This window comes from Haemaphysalis longicornis, unplaced genomic scaffold, assembly GCF_048455015.1.
Source record: "Haemaphysalis longicornis isolate Haplotype H1 unplaced genomic scaffold, Haemaphysalis longicornis Haplotype H1 scaffold_1, whole genome shotgun sequence".
Classification (NCBI taxonomy): Eukaryota; Metazoa; Arthropoda; class Arachnida; order Ixodida; family Ixodidae; genus Haemaphysalis; species Haemaphysalis longicornis.
Window position 1 is genome coordinate 429059840 of NW_027526203.1, and position 14674 is coordinate 429074513.

The 14674-nt window shown below is 50.8% G+C and overlaps 1 protein-coding gene across 1 annotated transcript; it reads left to right on the forward strand.

Annotated features, from left to right (window-relative positions):
• Positions 1-608: 608 nt before the first annotated feature.
• Positions 609-13915, forward strand: LOC144161938 (uncharacterized). The gene is made up of 2 exons (XM_077692497.1): positions 609-636; positions 7297-13915. Exons 1-2 carry the CDS (start codon positions 609-611, stop codon positions 7815-7817), a joined length of 549 nt encoding a protein of 182 aa, XP_077548623.1. The 3' UTR covers positions 7818-13915.
• The last annotated feature ends 759 nt before the right edge of the window (positions 13916-14674 follow it).

Consider the following 14674-nt stretch of genomic DNA (forward strand, 5'->3'; position numbering starts at 1 on the left):
ACATATTAAACGTTGCTCGAAGGCTTTCGCGTAGGACAACTCGAGGACACGGTTTCTGAAAGCACAATTTAAGGCGATACTGTGTATTATTCACTGAGAGGAGTGTTTCTTAACCGGAAACGACTCCAGCTAAGATTTCTCGTGTGTTTCTTGAAAAAAAAAAAAACTGCGCATAGGATCCTGCATTGCCTTAAATTAAAGAGGCCGTGAAGACAAAATACAAGTTGGGTTCGTTAAAAAGACTGCTTTGCCCCATAGCAGTGACACCAATTTTAACGCTAATTTCAGGCAACTAAGCGAGATATTAAAGGATGCTTGTGAAGCAGTGGCGACTCCCCAGCCACTTTCCGGCAACTTTTGCGACGTCACAGAATCTTGTTTGTTCGATTGGCGGCGGCCGATCCAAACCATCGCGAAGAAACATGTTTGGAGCCTCCTGATCTATTTGTTCGTATCACTGGAATGCCAAGGTGCAGTTAACCCACTGATAATTATGTTTTAGTGCCGGCCCGTCACTCCTGCACATATCACGTTACTTTAGCGCCAAATTTGAACATTTTGCAGTACTTCTCGCGGCTTTTGGGTTAAAAAAGTATTTCGCGGCTGAAATGGGCCTGAGTGAAGTACTCAAGGCCAGTAAGTAAACAAAGTCGTATTTTGTCTTCATGGCCCCTTTAAACCAGCAGGAAGTGTCAGACGTCTTTGCGAAGATGCCCAAACGAGACATTCTCAGAGGTATAAAATCGCCTGGAAAGCAGTTACTCGGAAATCCCAGTCTCATTTGGCACTTTTGGTACCGGAGTTAGGCATTATTGGGCGTAAATCAGCTGCAGCTGTCCACCGCCGGCATCAGCTGCACCAATGCGGTGGTGTACGCATGGTCTCTCGGGTGCGTCTGACGACGGTGGCGCATGCGCCGTTCCGGGAAGTGGTCAGTCGCTACGGTGCCGTCAGTCGGGCTGAATTTAAATAACCACTTAGCTCGGAGATAATTACAAACGCGGCCGAGGCGCCTAGGCAGGGTGTCCGCGCAAGCTGGCTGCCAAAAATGTAGACGTCTTGCTTCGGGATGCCTCGGCATGATGGATTATGACGCATCGCTGGACCACTGGAGATTGTTCGGCGAGAGATATCCAGATGGACGTGTATAATGCGGACCGCGCTTATCGCATCGCCGAGACGAACTTTGCGCCGCCGCGGCAGATGGACGCGGGGCGGCGTTGAAAGCGAGGGGATGCCTTAATTTTTCTGGGGGCCGCCGTGAGGCGCAATTAGTGGGGCTCATTTACATGGCACCGAATGTGGCCCGATCACGCTCCCATATCCGCTTTCCGCCATCCATTGGGACCGCGCTGTCGTCGCTCGGTGTCCGCCAGCCTCCGCCGCCGCCGCAACACGCGGTCGCTAAACAGGATGCTTCATTAGTTAACCCCGCGCACGGTGCCCACTGAGCGGGGTAATTGATTGGGCCGCCGGGCCCCGAGGTGAGGCCGAAGTGATTAAGCGCCACCGGGCACGAACCCGCCACTTGCGCCGACCGCGTCGCCCTTAGTCAGCTGACCGGCTTGTCTTCGCCGCTGTTTGTCTTAATTAAAGGACCTGGCGCGAACGGCGGTCCGGCCGCGACTCCGGTCTCCGGTCGGCGGCAAGAGGCGTTCCGCTCGGGCCCTGACTGAGAGCGCGTCCCAGAGAGCCATCTTGGGCGTCGGCTGATTCAGAAGACAAAAGCGCGAGCTAAATCGAGACGCGTCTCGCGGCCAGTGCACGCGGCGAGAGAAAGCCCGAAATGGAAAGAAGTAAACCCGAGGGTGAAATAATCGCGGCCCGAGAAGAAAAAAGGCAAAGCAGCCAGAGACATTCCCGACGATCGGCATCGTTAAAGCAAATGCTTCGTTCACGACTCTTCAAGATTGCCACCAACCGTTCCATCATTTCGAGCTCATTACGCTCTCTATACGAAAGCGAAGAACGTAGAAGAAAATCCCTTGTCTCCGCCTTTTGTCCGTCCGTGGAGGACCGGTTTCAGACTTCACGGGATCCGCCGCCGCCGCCACTGCCGGACGTCCCGCTCGCCCTTTGCCTCGCGCCGTGCCGTCTGCTCGCCGGTTCGCCCTTGCCGTCTTCTGCGCGGCGTTTATTTGCCGAAGCTGTTGTTGGAACGTTCTTAATTCTCCCCCTCGCTTCCCTTTCCTTTTTTTTCTTTTTTTTCCTCGTTGCTCCTTAATACTGGTGCTCTCCCGCCGCAGTCTCTTCGGTGTGAGTGTCACTGGGTATCCTGGGGCCGGTTGCGTGAATTGAGTTGCACAACAAGTTGTAAAGATGGCTGAACTCACGCACACACGTGCCGAGCACTTTGCGCCTAGCAAATGCGGCCTCTGCAGTGGTTCGCGGCTGCTACCCTGTACCGGCGTCTGAATGCGTGTTCATGTCCACGTCTGCAAAAAAAAAAAAAAAAAAAAGAAGAAAGCGCATGGTTTATTCCGCTTAGGAAGGAATCGAAAAGCAGACGGGATGTCAGGGGATGCGTGTATGTACAAACGCGCATACAAAAATGCTCTCACCACGTTGGTTACGAGTGGATGAAACGCCATTGTGACTACGCTCCTATTTTCGGGACACGTCAGTGTCTCTCAAGAAGAGGATAGCGTCACCAAAAAATAAGCGTAGCTTATTTAGTGACGCTAGAGGAGGAGAGGCAGCATGGTCCTCCTCCCAACAGAGGGACGCCGCATTGTCTGCTCCCCCACACCACTGCCACCTCTTACACTGCTCACGTCAATCCATGACGATACTGATGTGTAGTGACACAGTAGGCAGTTTTAGCATATCGTTACCGTGTTTGCGTTACCCTTTACCGTGTTACCGGAAGCGCTGGTGACGGTGAAGCCTGTGCCGGTAAGTTACCGTTCGCGGTAACTCTCGCGCTGCGCAGTCTACTCCCGCAAACACGGTAAACGGTAACGTAAACACGGTAACGATATGCTAAAACTGCCTAGTAATAAAAAAAAGTTTACGGATTATGGCCGCTGCTACTCCCAGAAATTTCTCGCCCGTCCGGCAGCTCATCTGCGTGTTTCGCGAATACGTTAAGATGTTAAGAACTCCTCAGGCCCATAACACAGTCAATGGGCTGAGGGGCTGAAGAGGGATTCACAAAAATGAGCAATGCCGCCGTCCACAAACGTTTGCCCATGACGCTACGTGTGTACGTACTACATACGTGCAGACAAGTGTTCACAAGGTGCTATGCACCCATTGCGGCCATATTCCGGGGCAATGGATGTGCGCATCAGCGACGCTAGGATCCCGGCATGACCAGAAAAGGGATGACATATTTTCACCCTATTCTTGAATCATGATTTCAAAAGAACGTGGCACTGATAGAGGAAGCCCTCAGGGGGAATAAAAAAAAATTGACATAATGCCAATGACATGCTCCTAAAATGTTTCGGTTCTGACGATTTCAAATAATCATATCCATTAAAAACACAGCGCTAAAAGGCGGCGGCGAGGGCAGACGCAAAGTGAGATACGCGGGTGGGCCCTCTGTCCCGGTCTACTAGCGCGCTTATTATTATTATTTTTTGTTGCTTACACTGGTTAAACGATTTACGAACGAAACAGCTGAGCAACAAGTAGATTTAGGAGCAGAATATTTCTTGCACGCTCACATCAAGAGAATAGAAAAAGTGGAATTTATAACACGATAAGGGTCATCAAAGCTTTGAAACGTAGACAGCATTCAAAGATTATTACCTACGAATCGTTTCGGCAATAAATAATGCACAGATAGACCTAACTCCGCAATCTATAATGTACCAGCTAATGCCACCGCCTCGTCTTATAGTCTCCTGCTTGTTTTATCTCAAATTCATCAGCGAATGTCTGAGCGCTAAACAAAAAGAGTCAAGAGGTCGTCGGAAATGACGTCAGAAGACGGAAACCGGTCGTCCATCTGCATAACAACGCGCTCTGAACGCCCCCTGTGCAAATAATGCGTTGCCCGATGAGTGCGCTATCATACGGGAAAACCGCAGGACGGGGGAGATCGATTCGGGCTAATTTTCATTACCTTCTGGGCCAATATTATCCTGCCCGTGATCGTTCGTTACGGGGGCGAATGGGCGGCCGTCGCGTCGTCGGGGCCGGCACAATAATGACAACGCAGGGGGCCAGTTTCTCTCGCTCCCTCCTGTTTTCGTTCGTCTTAATAGCTTACTCATAAGGCCGCAGGGATCATGTCTAATGGTTCAATGCGTACGTAATTGATTCTTTAACTGCACTGAGACTGCACTTAAGGAACGCTTTAATGGACGAAGGTTCCTGCCTTAATCCATTACCCCTTCGTCAAATTGGCCAGTGAGGGATAAAAATAGGGAAAGGAAAAGCCGAGGAGGCCTAATGTCGGCGCAAGGCGGGTTTTTGGTCAGAATTAGAGCGGGCGAAACGAAAATGACTATTACTCTACGTTTGCTCAGCTAATTTAAATGACACTGCCAGTGAAACCCCGTCTTTCCAGTATTTACGCAGTTTACAAACAGTGGGAAAGGTACAAGGCTAATTCGTGAAATAATTTCAAGTTAACCACACCAGTTCGGTGGTACGACAATGACCAGTCGAGCTTTATAAATTTGTATAGCCGACACTGTATTTGCCTTTTATATACGCCCTCTTTATGAGTTGATACCTACAGTTCTCTTTGCATTTCTTTTTAAGAACACTAATATATCTCAAAATGTATCAAAATTGTATAAATGTAGCACAATTTCAAAATATTTGGAAATTCAGAGGCGTGGGAAGGGGCAGCCCCCTCGACACCCCCTACCCTTAGCGTACGACGGTGTGTCGTGCGTTCGCTGCCTTGGATAGGATACGTGCAGGCAGCTACAGAGGCTATATTACAGTGATCTGATTTTATACGATTTATGCCCCTGTGGCACCAAGCATGCTAAACGGGCCAAGTTTGTGACCATTGAAGACATCGTTGGTGAGGTATCCCTTCGTGTAGCGAAGTGGCGTGTTGTTACGGGGGTGTGAGTGAAACATGTTTCACTGTAACATCCGCATATCGTGCACTCTAGCCGTACAAGCGATCGTATTGCGAATTTCGCTCCGAACAACACGAAATGAGAGAGAGAGAGAGAGAGAGAGAGAGAGAGAGAGAGAGAGAGAGAGAGAGAGAGAGAGAGAGAGAGAGAGAGAGAGAGAGAGAGGGAGAGGGAGAGAGAGAGAGAGGCTCTTTATAGAAGAAGTACAAAGGCTTTCATTTCTTATATTGCTTACCAACTGCATAAGCAAGATAAGAAGGCCGCACTACAAGGGCGACATTCGAAAGGGATTGTATTCTTGTGAATGGTCAGGTTAAAAGCATGCCACTGCTTAAAAATAGCCGACTGGTTAAACAGACACATATGAAAATTTGCAACGGAGGTCTGGGTTTGGGAGGTTCTGCTGCAGACTGAATGAGAGGACCTGGGAATCCTTGATGAGCTCCGGAATCTTATGCGACCGGGATCTATTGTATTCCTCCTCCACCACGAACACAGTATCCGCGACCGCGAACCATCCCGTGACCTCGTGGTCCCTCTCAATCGACAGCATGCGTCTGCGTTTATTGGGCACAATTTTCACGGTGATAGCACTAAGTGTTGTTATCTGGAGTGCACAGGGCTGTGTCCGCAATTGTGTGTCCGCATCCAAGCAGGATATAAAGATTTCCCTGTGCCGTAGGTTCTACACCACACCAGCGAACGACGGCAGAAACCAGGGGTTGCTATTTTTTCTGTGCAAAATGCAAGGGAAAGTTTTTACTACCACCAACCTGGCCAGTGAAGAACGTTTATTTGCTCTTGCTCGTCGACATTTCGCGCGGATACTCTCAGCTCGACGTTACCAGAGCTAACTTCTAGTGCGGCGTTCATCGCAAAAGCCGCCGACACAAGGCAAGCAAGCAGAGTGCGTAAGCTCTTTGTCGTGTCACAGAGCTATAAGCGCCCCACGACCGTGCCTGTGGAGTACGAAAAGTTGCTCCGTTCCGCGATCGGCTTCCCTTTTTCTTCGGGCTGGACCGGCTGGACATTTTAGTTATTCGGTCTCGCGAACGGCCTGACGGTCCCGGGCAAGCGGCCGCGAAAGGAGCGACCGAAGCCCATCAGGAGGCCTCGGCATTTGTTTGCGCGAACGCTCGTCTTCTCGTTTTCTTTAAATCAATGCGCGCTACCCGGCGGCGTGCCACCTCGGAATTGCTACGGCGAGGGGGAAAGAGGCGGAGGGCGCGCAGTGTGCGGCGTACAACGCATCGACACCGGCGGTCCTCGTGGCGTACCCTGTAAGAAAAGAGGGCGAGAGGAACCGACAAGAGCTGGGCGGCGGTGTGGGGGTTCGCAAGGATGAAACCGCCGGCACATTTGTCATGTTCGTGTGACTGTCATATCAGAGAAGGCAGCAGACAGGACAGCGGGACGCAAGGCAGCCAGGGCACTCGATTCGGCGGGAACGCACGACGTTTCTGTCGTTCGGCAGGGGCGCATGATCGTCTCGGTCCAGTCCCTCCCTCTCTCACCTGGGAGGCCTGTGTCAAGTGCTTGACACGTTCGGCCCCAACGACGCTCTTCTCCGGCCAGGCGATCGGTTTCTCCCTTTTGCGTTGCGTGCGATCTCACGCCAGCGGTCCTTGACTGCTGAGAGGGCTTACCCGGTGTCACCGGCCATCACCGGGCTTGCGGGTCGCTAATACATGCTGCCTGCTACAGATTGCGCGACTCTACTTGACATATGCTTGCCTGCGAATCCTGTCGCAACATTCCTGACCGAGCTGCTTCGAAAGCCTCTTACAAGGGGACCGTGTCCGGAGTGTCGCCGAACCGTGGACATCCTTCATTCAGTCTAACGGCTAATTTGTGATGTCGGAAACACGTTCCCTTCAACATAAATCAATGCAAACTGTACTGCTACAACTTTGCTGGTACTATATTTGATTTCTCATTAACAATATGAATTCTGTGCTTACCACCGTGCCCTTTAATGAACAAGAGATGCCTATCATTCTTTTCTTTTTGTCAGAACTCAATCGCTCCTCTGAGCAACGCCGAGCTAGATAGGGACGCAGCGCCTGCGAACTTTTCGAAATGTGCGCCGTGTGGCCCCAGCTGAATGGCGGCGCGTTAAAGCTCGCTATTCTCGGCGGGAAACAGCTGCTGCCGGGAGGGGGGGGGGGGCGGCGCGACCCGACACGCTGTCTGCAGCGTGAGTGTGCCGCGGCGGCCGTGGTGTGACTGTTGGCCGTTGTTCTCGCAGCGGCTGCCAACAACGCGGCGGCGGCGGCGCCCTTCTACGAGGCGGCAGCGGGCGGCGTGTACGGAGGCACTCCGCTGTCGCTGCTGGCGCTGCCGGCGTCCTGCGTGCCGGACGTGAGCGCCAAGGCGGCCCTGCCGGCGGCGGCCGTGGCCCGGGTGTCTCCGGAGCCCGGCCCGGGTTCGCGCGACGAGCTCCGGCGGCTCGTGTCCGAGCCCGACCTGCTGCTCGCCTCGGAGGTGGACGTGGACGTGGGCTTCGTGTGCAAGAAGTGCCAGCTCGTGTTCCCCGCCGAGCCGCTGGTGGTGGCGCACCAGCGCGCAGCCTGCTTCGCGGCGGGCAAGCCGCCCAACGTGGGCGCCGACTTCAAGCCTTTCCTGAGACTGGTGCAGCGCGCGTGGGAGTGCCGCCGCTGCCGCGACCGGCTGCACACGGCCCGCGAGTTCAAGTTCCACTGCGACTCCGAGCGCCACTGCGGCGGCAAGAGCCCCGCCGCCGGCAAGGACAGCGGCCACCACAACTAGCGGCAGCGGGGCTGCCCGCACTCTGTAGAGCTCCACAAAGTAACGGACTAGTCACTCTAGGCCTCTCTGTGTGTGTGTGTGTGTGTGTCCGCGTACCCCCTCTTTTGCGTTGTTTGAAAGAGGCTGCCACGTAGAACGAGCGTATATCCCGCGGTTGTACAAACGCGCACCAAGAGAAAAGACGAGTAGCTCTCCTGGCTCCAAACGGGTAAAGTCGTTCTCTTCCCCTAATTTGAGAAAATTGTCTCCGCGTCTGGTTTTTCTGGGGTCATTTCTGTTCAGGGAAGATGAAAACCTTCATTCTGTCACTCAGTCCTGCATACGTTCGTTGCTCGAAATGATCTCGCTGTCGACAAATGAACCCGTGAAGGCCGTGGCACATGCGCATCTTTCCTTGTGCCCCCGCAGAAGGAGGTTTCTGTCGTGTCGGCGATCACCTTACTACGGCCCTCTTGGCGCCCGCGGATGCGCCCCCTGGCGAGAGTCACGGCAACTAACGAGAGGCTGCCTTCCCGCGAGTTCGTGCGCATGCCAGTGTATGTTGTTCGCGGAGCAACACTAGCCGACTACCTCCGAGTATCGTGTGTTCGTGCGTGCCTCTCCTGCCCGTGCTGGTGGCGTGCGTGTCAGATAGTGGCACCTAATTTGTTAGACCCAAGGCCGGTGTGTGGAATCACAGGAACTCTTTGTCCTGTTCTTTTCTTCGCTAACTTCATCACTTCTGGCGGCACCCTTCGGCCTATGTTCATTTCTTGCTGGCGTCGTTTGCCCTGTGAGGGCCTCCGCGTTTTAGGTGTGTACAAAGCCGTGGTGATATGTTGAACGAGCGTTGGTTCGCGACTTTTGCAATAACTTTTTCGCGACGTGTAGTTGCTAGAAGCAGCTCGGCCCTGCCCTGTTTGCGGGCCCGAGTCGTTGGCAGTCCTGCTCACGGACGGCCGGGCGCACGAGCGGCGCACCGGACGGAAATGGCCGGACGCTCATACATGGTTCCTATCTATTGCGAAATGCACTGTTACGTGTGAGCAGCATTTCGAAAAACGCAAGCAAAAATCCCCGCTCGAAGGGCCGAGTTTTCCGATAGCTTACAAGCCCTGCTCCCTGCTTCATTTTGAGCTGTCGTCTCATCTACAGTCAGTCTTGAGACAGGCTTGGTCGAGATGTGCCCGCGTCCAAGTGGTAAAGGTCAACATTTTGTTCCGCTGAGGCCGCTACTAATAGCGAACCGAAAGTTCGCCGCCGTTATGTTTGTTATTGCTTGCCTCCGACAACGTGTATCAATTTCAAACGGTCCAAAGTATTTTTCTCTCAATTACACAGACTGCGTTTGTACCCTTCATGAACACAAACGCTTGAAACTGGCTAAAAAGTAGACTCGGAGTAAACACCACGTTCGGTCCGTGTACCGCCCATCGTCCACGTGCAGGGAACACGGGGACGTTTATTTCTGTTATCGTTGCGAATTTTCGATTTGAGTGAAGGGAGCAGTGCTAGTAAGCCGGAAAGCTGCCCTTGAGGTCGGCAGACAAACAAGCAAAAACAAAATATATAGTATATATAAATATATATACAAGCACATTCATTGTGCTGATGACAGTTCCTAACTCAAAACAAAAAAGCATACTGCGTTTTTGTATGTCCACGTATTGTGATTATGTTTGAAGCGAGCAGACGTGTGATTCTCCTGTTGTTGCCGTAAAGGAGGGACCTGTTTATACGTGTCGCGTTGCGTCCTGGGACGAGCTAACGGAAAGAAAACACTCGACGGTTCCAGCTCTTTTTTTTCTCTCCTCCTTCGCGTAGAGGCACGGATAGTGGCCGAGGAAGTGCTCCCGTCAACCGACGACGTTCAAAGTGAAGGCCCCGTGGCCATCTGAGCCGAGCGGGGCGACGCGCACTGGCGACGCTCTCTCCGAGCGCCGAGCGAACGCGTCACCCCGCGCTCGGCCGTTTACGGCACTCGCCGCGACGCCTATCGTGACGGCGCGCTTCCCTCAGCCGGGGCCCGAAATCTGTTCAGTTCGATCGGACTGCAGCTCGCGTCGTTGGCGTTTTTGTTCCCTGGCCATCGAAGGTTGCGAGGTATTGTGCTGTTATATACACACGTGAAAGTTCCTAGGTGATCGTCGAAACTCCCTTCCCAAGTCTTCGCCGGCGCTCGCCAACGTTTTGTTCTTCCACAGTGAACCATACACGTAAAAAATACCTGTGTACATACCATAGTCTCGTCGATCATGTCTGGGTGGCGTCTGAATGAGAAAGTCTGTGTGAACGATAGGAAACGTGCTTGTCTGGCAACTGGGACAGACTTCTTTATTCCACTGCAGAAGGGACGGAACCAACGTAGAGGGAACGACGTTAGCAGCTGATGAATCCTTTTTCGGTAATTCCTGCTTTTTTGCCCTTGCAGAGCCTCTGCGCACGTTTTCTTAACGAGACCTGGACCCGGAGGAATGGTTCCTTGCGAACTCGTATCGCACGCGAACGCTCTGAGGCATGATTTTAACATCAAGTGAACGTAGGTCTTCCTCATTCAAATGATCAAATTATGTAGTCGGTGGTTAGCTTAGCTCTGCCTCATGCTAAATTATCTGCTCAGAATTAAGCTTTTCGCGGTCAAGTGGCTTCACAAAATTTGTGAAAGTGTTCATCTGTGACGCTTTTATTCTCCACACTTTTCTTTTTCTGGACAAAAAAGTGCTTGTAATCACACGTTCAAGTGCGGTGTGTTCAGGTGGTTTACATTTAGTTCTCACAACGCAGAAAGTAATCCTTTTTTTTTCATAGCTGCACGTGTCTTTTGGGTCATTGCTTCTGGTTTTTTATGCATAAAACTAGTTCGAAACTCAAAAAAAAAAAAAGAAAAAACTCTGAACTCGGTTTTAGTTGGCAATGTAACTTCAAAAGAAGCTTAAAAGGTACGAGTGTCAAAAGAGGCAATCTTACCACAAAGACACGAAACGCAGCTTGTTGCAGAGCGAGCACCACTAAGAAATCTGGATCATTTTTTTCTTATGTAACCAAAAAAATAAAAGTAATTCCATAAGATTGATACGAAGAAAGCAGTGTGTATTCAGGTCAAAAGGCACTGTTTAACCTACGTTAATATCGTTCCGCACGTCGCTAACTGCAATAAATCACTGGTTGCCTAAGTGTTCTCAACAGTTGGAGTGCTCGTGAAATGTTTTTCGTTGCTCTGTGATTAACGTTACATTTACAATAGAAATCAGAATGCGGCTATTTAAACTTGTCGGTGTAGCGACTCGGTGAGCGGGACGGTGTAGAAACGTGTGTAAGAGTCCGGGCATGTAATCGATTCACTCCGAAACAGTCAGAAGATCTTCATTTCTATAGCTCGGCCAATGGCCGCGCAGCCAGTGCGCCTAATGTATGCGGTCATCGCTGTTTTTGGCGCTCTCCTCGCGCTCAGAAGCCAGACTAATCGGCTGCGAGCACACTGGGATTTATTGCTCTAGGTGGCAGCGTTAACTGTGGCATACGCAAAGAAGGCATCTTTCAGTTTGGCTCCTTTATTCTCTCCCGTGAGACTTGTTTGACTGGAACGGTTGCATTCCACAAGCAGAGGGGAAAGAGACGCGTGGGTGGGCATAGAGGCAGCTGGGCCCAATGACGGAACAACTGCGGCGTTGTCTTGGAAATTCCCATCTCGCTGCTGCTGAGTCACCGATTCGGCGAGTTTAAGCCATTCAGCCTTACATATGCTGGGCCAGACTGTGTTCTTCAACGGGTTCAGCATTGTTCGTGATACGTACAGCGTGGAGTATGTGCTTGTAGTGCATGTTGTTGTTCATGAATGACAGCCTCGGGCAAGAGTTCCGAGGTTCGAGAAACAACTATAGAGTCCAAAATACAACGTCTACCTCTTTGGTGTTTTCTTTAGTCAGCCAAATGCAACAACTTTGTTACCCGCAAGCAGAAGCTCTCCCAGGGCATGCGAAGTTCACGAAAAAAAAAAAAAAAGGAACGTAATTAATTATCTCTCTTCTTTTTCTCGCAAAGAAGACCAACTCTTGGCGCCATCTGTGAGCAGACAAGGAAGTGTGCGCATCCTCAGTTAGTCGCGTCGTCATCCAGATCGGGGCGCCTTTGCCATGCTGGGCCATTGATTCGCCTGTACCCCGAGCACTTCAGGGAAGTTTTGCATTGTTTTCTTAGCTAACGAGTAGATCATCGTTTTATATTTCCTCGATAGACACGCAGGTAAAGAAACAGCGGCCTCGGTGCGCCTTTTTGCGCTCTTGTGACGCACGGGTTTGGACGGAAGGAAGCGGATTTTGCGGCGCGCGTTCCGTAGACGACCAATACCTCAGGCACTCGGGTCAAAGAACGCGCGCGATTCCGTCACACGCAGACACCCTCATTCATGCCTACTTCATCCACACACCGTCATTCAGCAGCCGCCTAATGTAAGTCTTCTTGGGAACGCTTCAAGACAAACACCTCAAGTGTTTTCAACCCAGTAAAACCGGGAAGAGACCAAGGATGCACGTTACGGTGTACATACGGCTGACACGACTTACAAACGCCTCAACACGAACGCGACCAGTTTGAACCAACTTATATACGTATTAAACCTGACTTAACGTTAAGCCAAGGTTTGCATCCGGTTTCTATCAAACCCACTCCCGCCTCCCAGTGTATATCTTCGTTCGTTTTTTGAAGTAGTACATTGTCGAGCTAGTCGAAACAGGTATGGTGTCTTCGTTCTAGGTTGCAAGTGTGCTTTGTTTGGGCTGCGGATCGACCGGTGCGCTAGGCAGATAAAAAAAGGTGAAACAGCAAGAGCTACCTTGAACCGCGTTCACTTAATTTCAGAATAGGTCTCGTCAGGCCTTCGCCTGCAACCTCCGCCCGTTCTGTGGGTTTTTCAGCCCTGAACGCCAAGCAAGTTTCTACTACCTCAAACCCAAGTAAAAAATAGTATCTCGAAGTTCCTATGTGCATGTATATGCATCAGAACATGTATGTACATGTGTCGCGTATATATGTATACATACGTGTATGTATATACAGAAACATATAGTATAAGGTGTAGGATGATGTCGACCTCAACACACTATTTTTTTTCCAAAGACAGCTTACGTGGCCTCAGTCCCTTCAGGACAAGCGATAGAAGACGCTGCGTATCGTCAGGTTTGCTTTGCGTTCAACCATCGTTCGGGATTTTTTCTTGGTTCCTTTCACGGGACTGCGTCTCAAACGTAGTTTCGGAGTTGAGTATGTTGTCAAAACGTCTGACCGAACTGCGGGTGCTTGAATACTGCCCGTTGCCTACATGTTACGTTTTGAGTGCCGTTGTGTCCCAGTTTTTTTAAACATATATATAAATATATATATATCTCGATCATCACAGTGTTTGTTGTAAATAGTCCTCAAACTTTTTTTTTTTCGTGGTGAGCTGATTACACTATAGCGTGTCTAACATGGAAGGGAGAACCACAGCCACACAACAACAAACTACAGCCAGCAGCTGGTACTCGCTCTGCTGCGAGCCTGTGAATCAGAGGAAAAAAGAAGCAAAGACTTGGGAGCGTCGCTCAAACGTTTCCCGAGGAGTTCAAGGACTTCACTATTTCAGTCCCGGTCCTAATTGTTGATTTCTGTTGGGTATTCATGTTGTTTGTTATGTAATATATGCCCCCTACACTTGCTCGAATGTTTCTCAGTTCTCAATCGAATAGTGTTTCGCCCTCAAGCTTTCATGTACACTTTTTCATGTTTCAGTTGTCATGCGAAACGAATGGTTCAATCAGTGGCAATTATGACATCCGCAAGTTTCGTTTCCAGGATTTGACGCATTGCCCGTCGTACTTGTGTAGTGCAAAAAGAAAAAGAGAACGATTGGTCAAGCTCTGCTCCCGTTTTTCTCCTTGGAAACATTGCCAATGGTTTTTCTGGGATACGTAACCACTGCAGGTCTATTTTTGGTAAGTGACGTAGAAGATGTAATAACGGTGACAATAATGTCAATAATAAACTACTGCGATGCTGAGGATGGTGAAAGGGTTCTAGGTTTTTACATCACAGCTCATGTAGTTGGCTTGAAGTTCTGGAATAAACTGTCTTATGTGAGAAAACTGCCTTTTGTCACTCTTCAACCCGCGAGCCTTGGCCGGGCATAGCGGCCAAATGGCGAATGCGCACGTGCCGATGGTACGACGAGACTCAAAAATGGCAGCGTCTCCACTCCGTGGATGATGGCGAGGGTTCGGAGTACGGGGACTCGAAATGACATCCAAGTTGCGCCCCGAGTGACATCCGATTTTCGCCCCGACCGCCATTCGATTTGAAGCCGTGAGTTGCACCTTGATTATTCCCCAAATGAAACTGCACCTCACGGCTCAAATCGAATTTCGCTTGATTTTCGCTTGATAGTGGTGTGCGCATGGATGGACGCGGACGGACATTGGGGGGTCCTAAGGTACTCTGCACCGTTACAGGCGAGGGAGTAAGCCGTTTGACTCTCGGGTACTAACTCACGGTCGTAGCCCAGTGGGTAAGACGACTGGCACTAACTCTGTCTGGTCTACCAGACACAGGCTCGAATCCTGCCGGTTCCTGTGGGATTTTTTGCGATTGTAAATGCTGTGCGCACGGACGCTGACGGACATTGTGCGGTCCTAAGGTGCTTCGCACCTAAAACTGGCGTGCAGTGCTGGCCCTAAAGGTTGTGACGGCATTCAGCTGTGCCAATCCTCCTGGAAAAGAAAGCGAAAAATGTTTAAAAGCAGGCTTCTCAATTTCATGGACAAGATATTACGTAAACGGTAGATGGGTGGTAAATAATCGCAGGCATACACTGATTCAGCGCTCGCCACCACTGTAGAGTACAAGGC

What these genes read in the sequence shown, in the direction of transcription:
- LOC144161938 (XM_077692497.1), top strand. Translation starts at nt 609, where the DNA reads ATGGGCCTGAGTGAAGTACTCAAGGCCA. An exon ending in GAGTGAAGTACTCAAGGCCA is followed by an intron (nt 637 to 7,296) that starts GTAAGTAAACAA and finishes TTGTTCTCGCAG; the next exon opens with CGGCTGCCAACAACGCGGCG.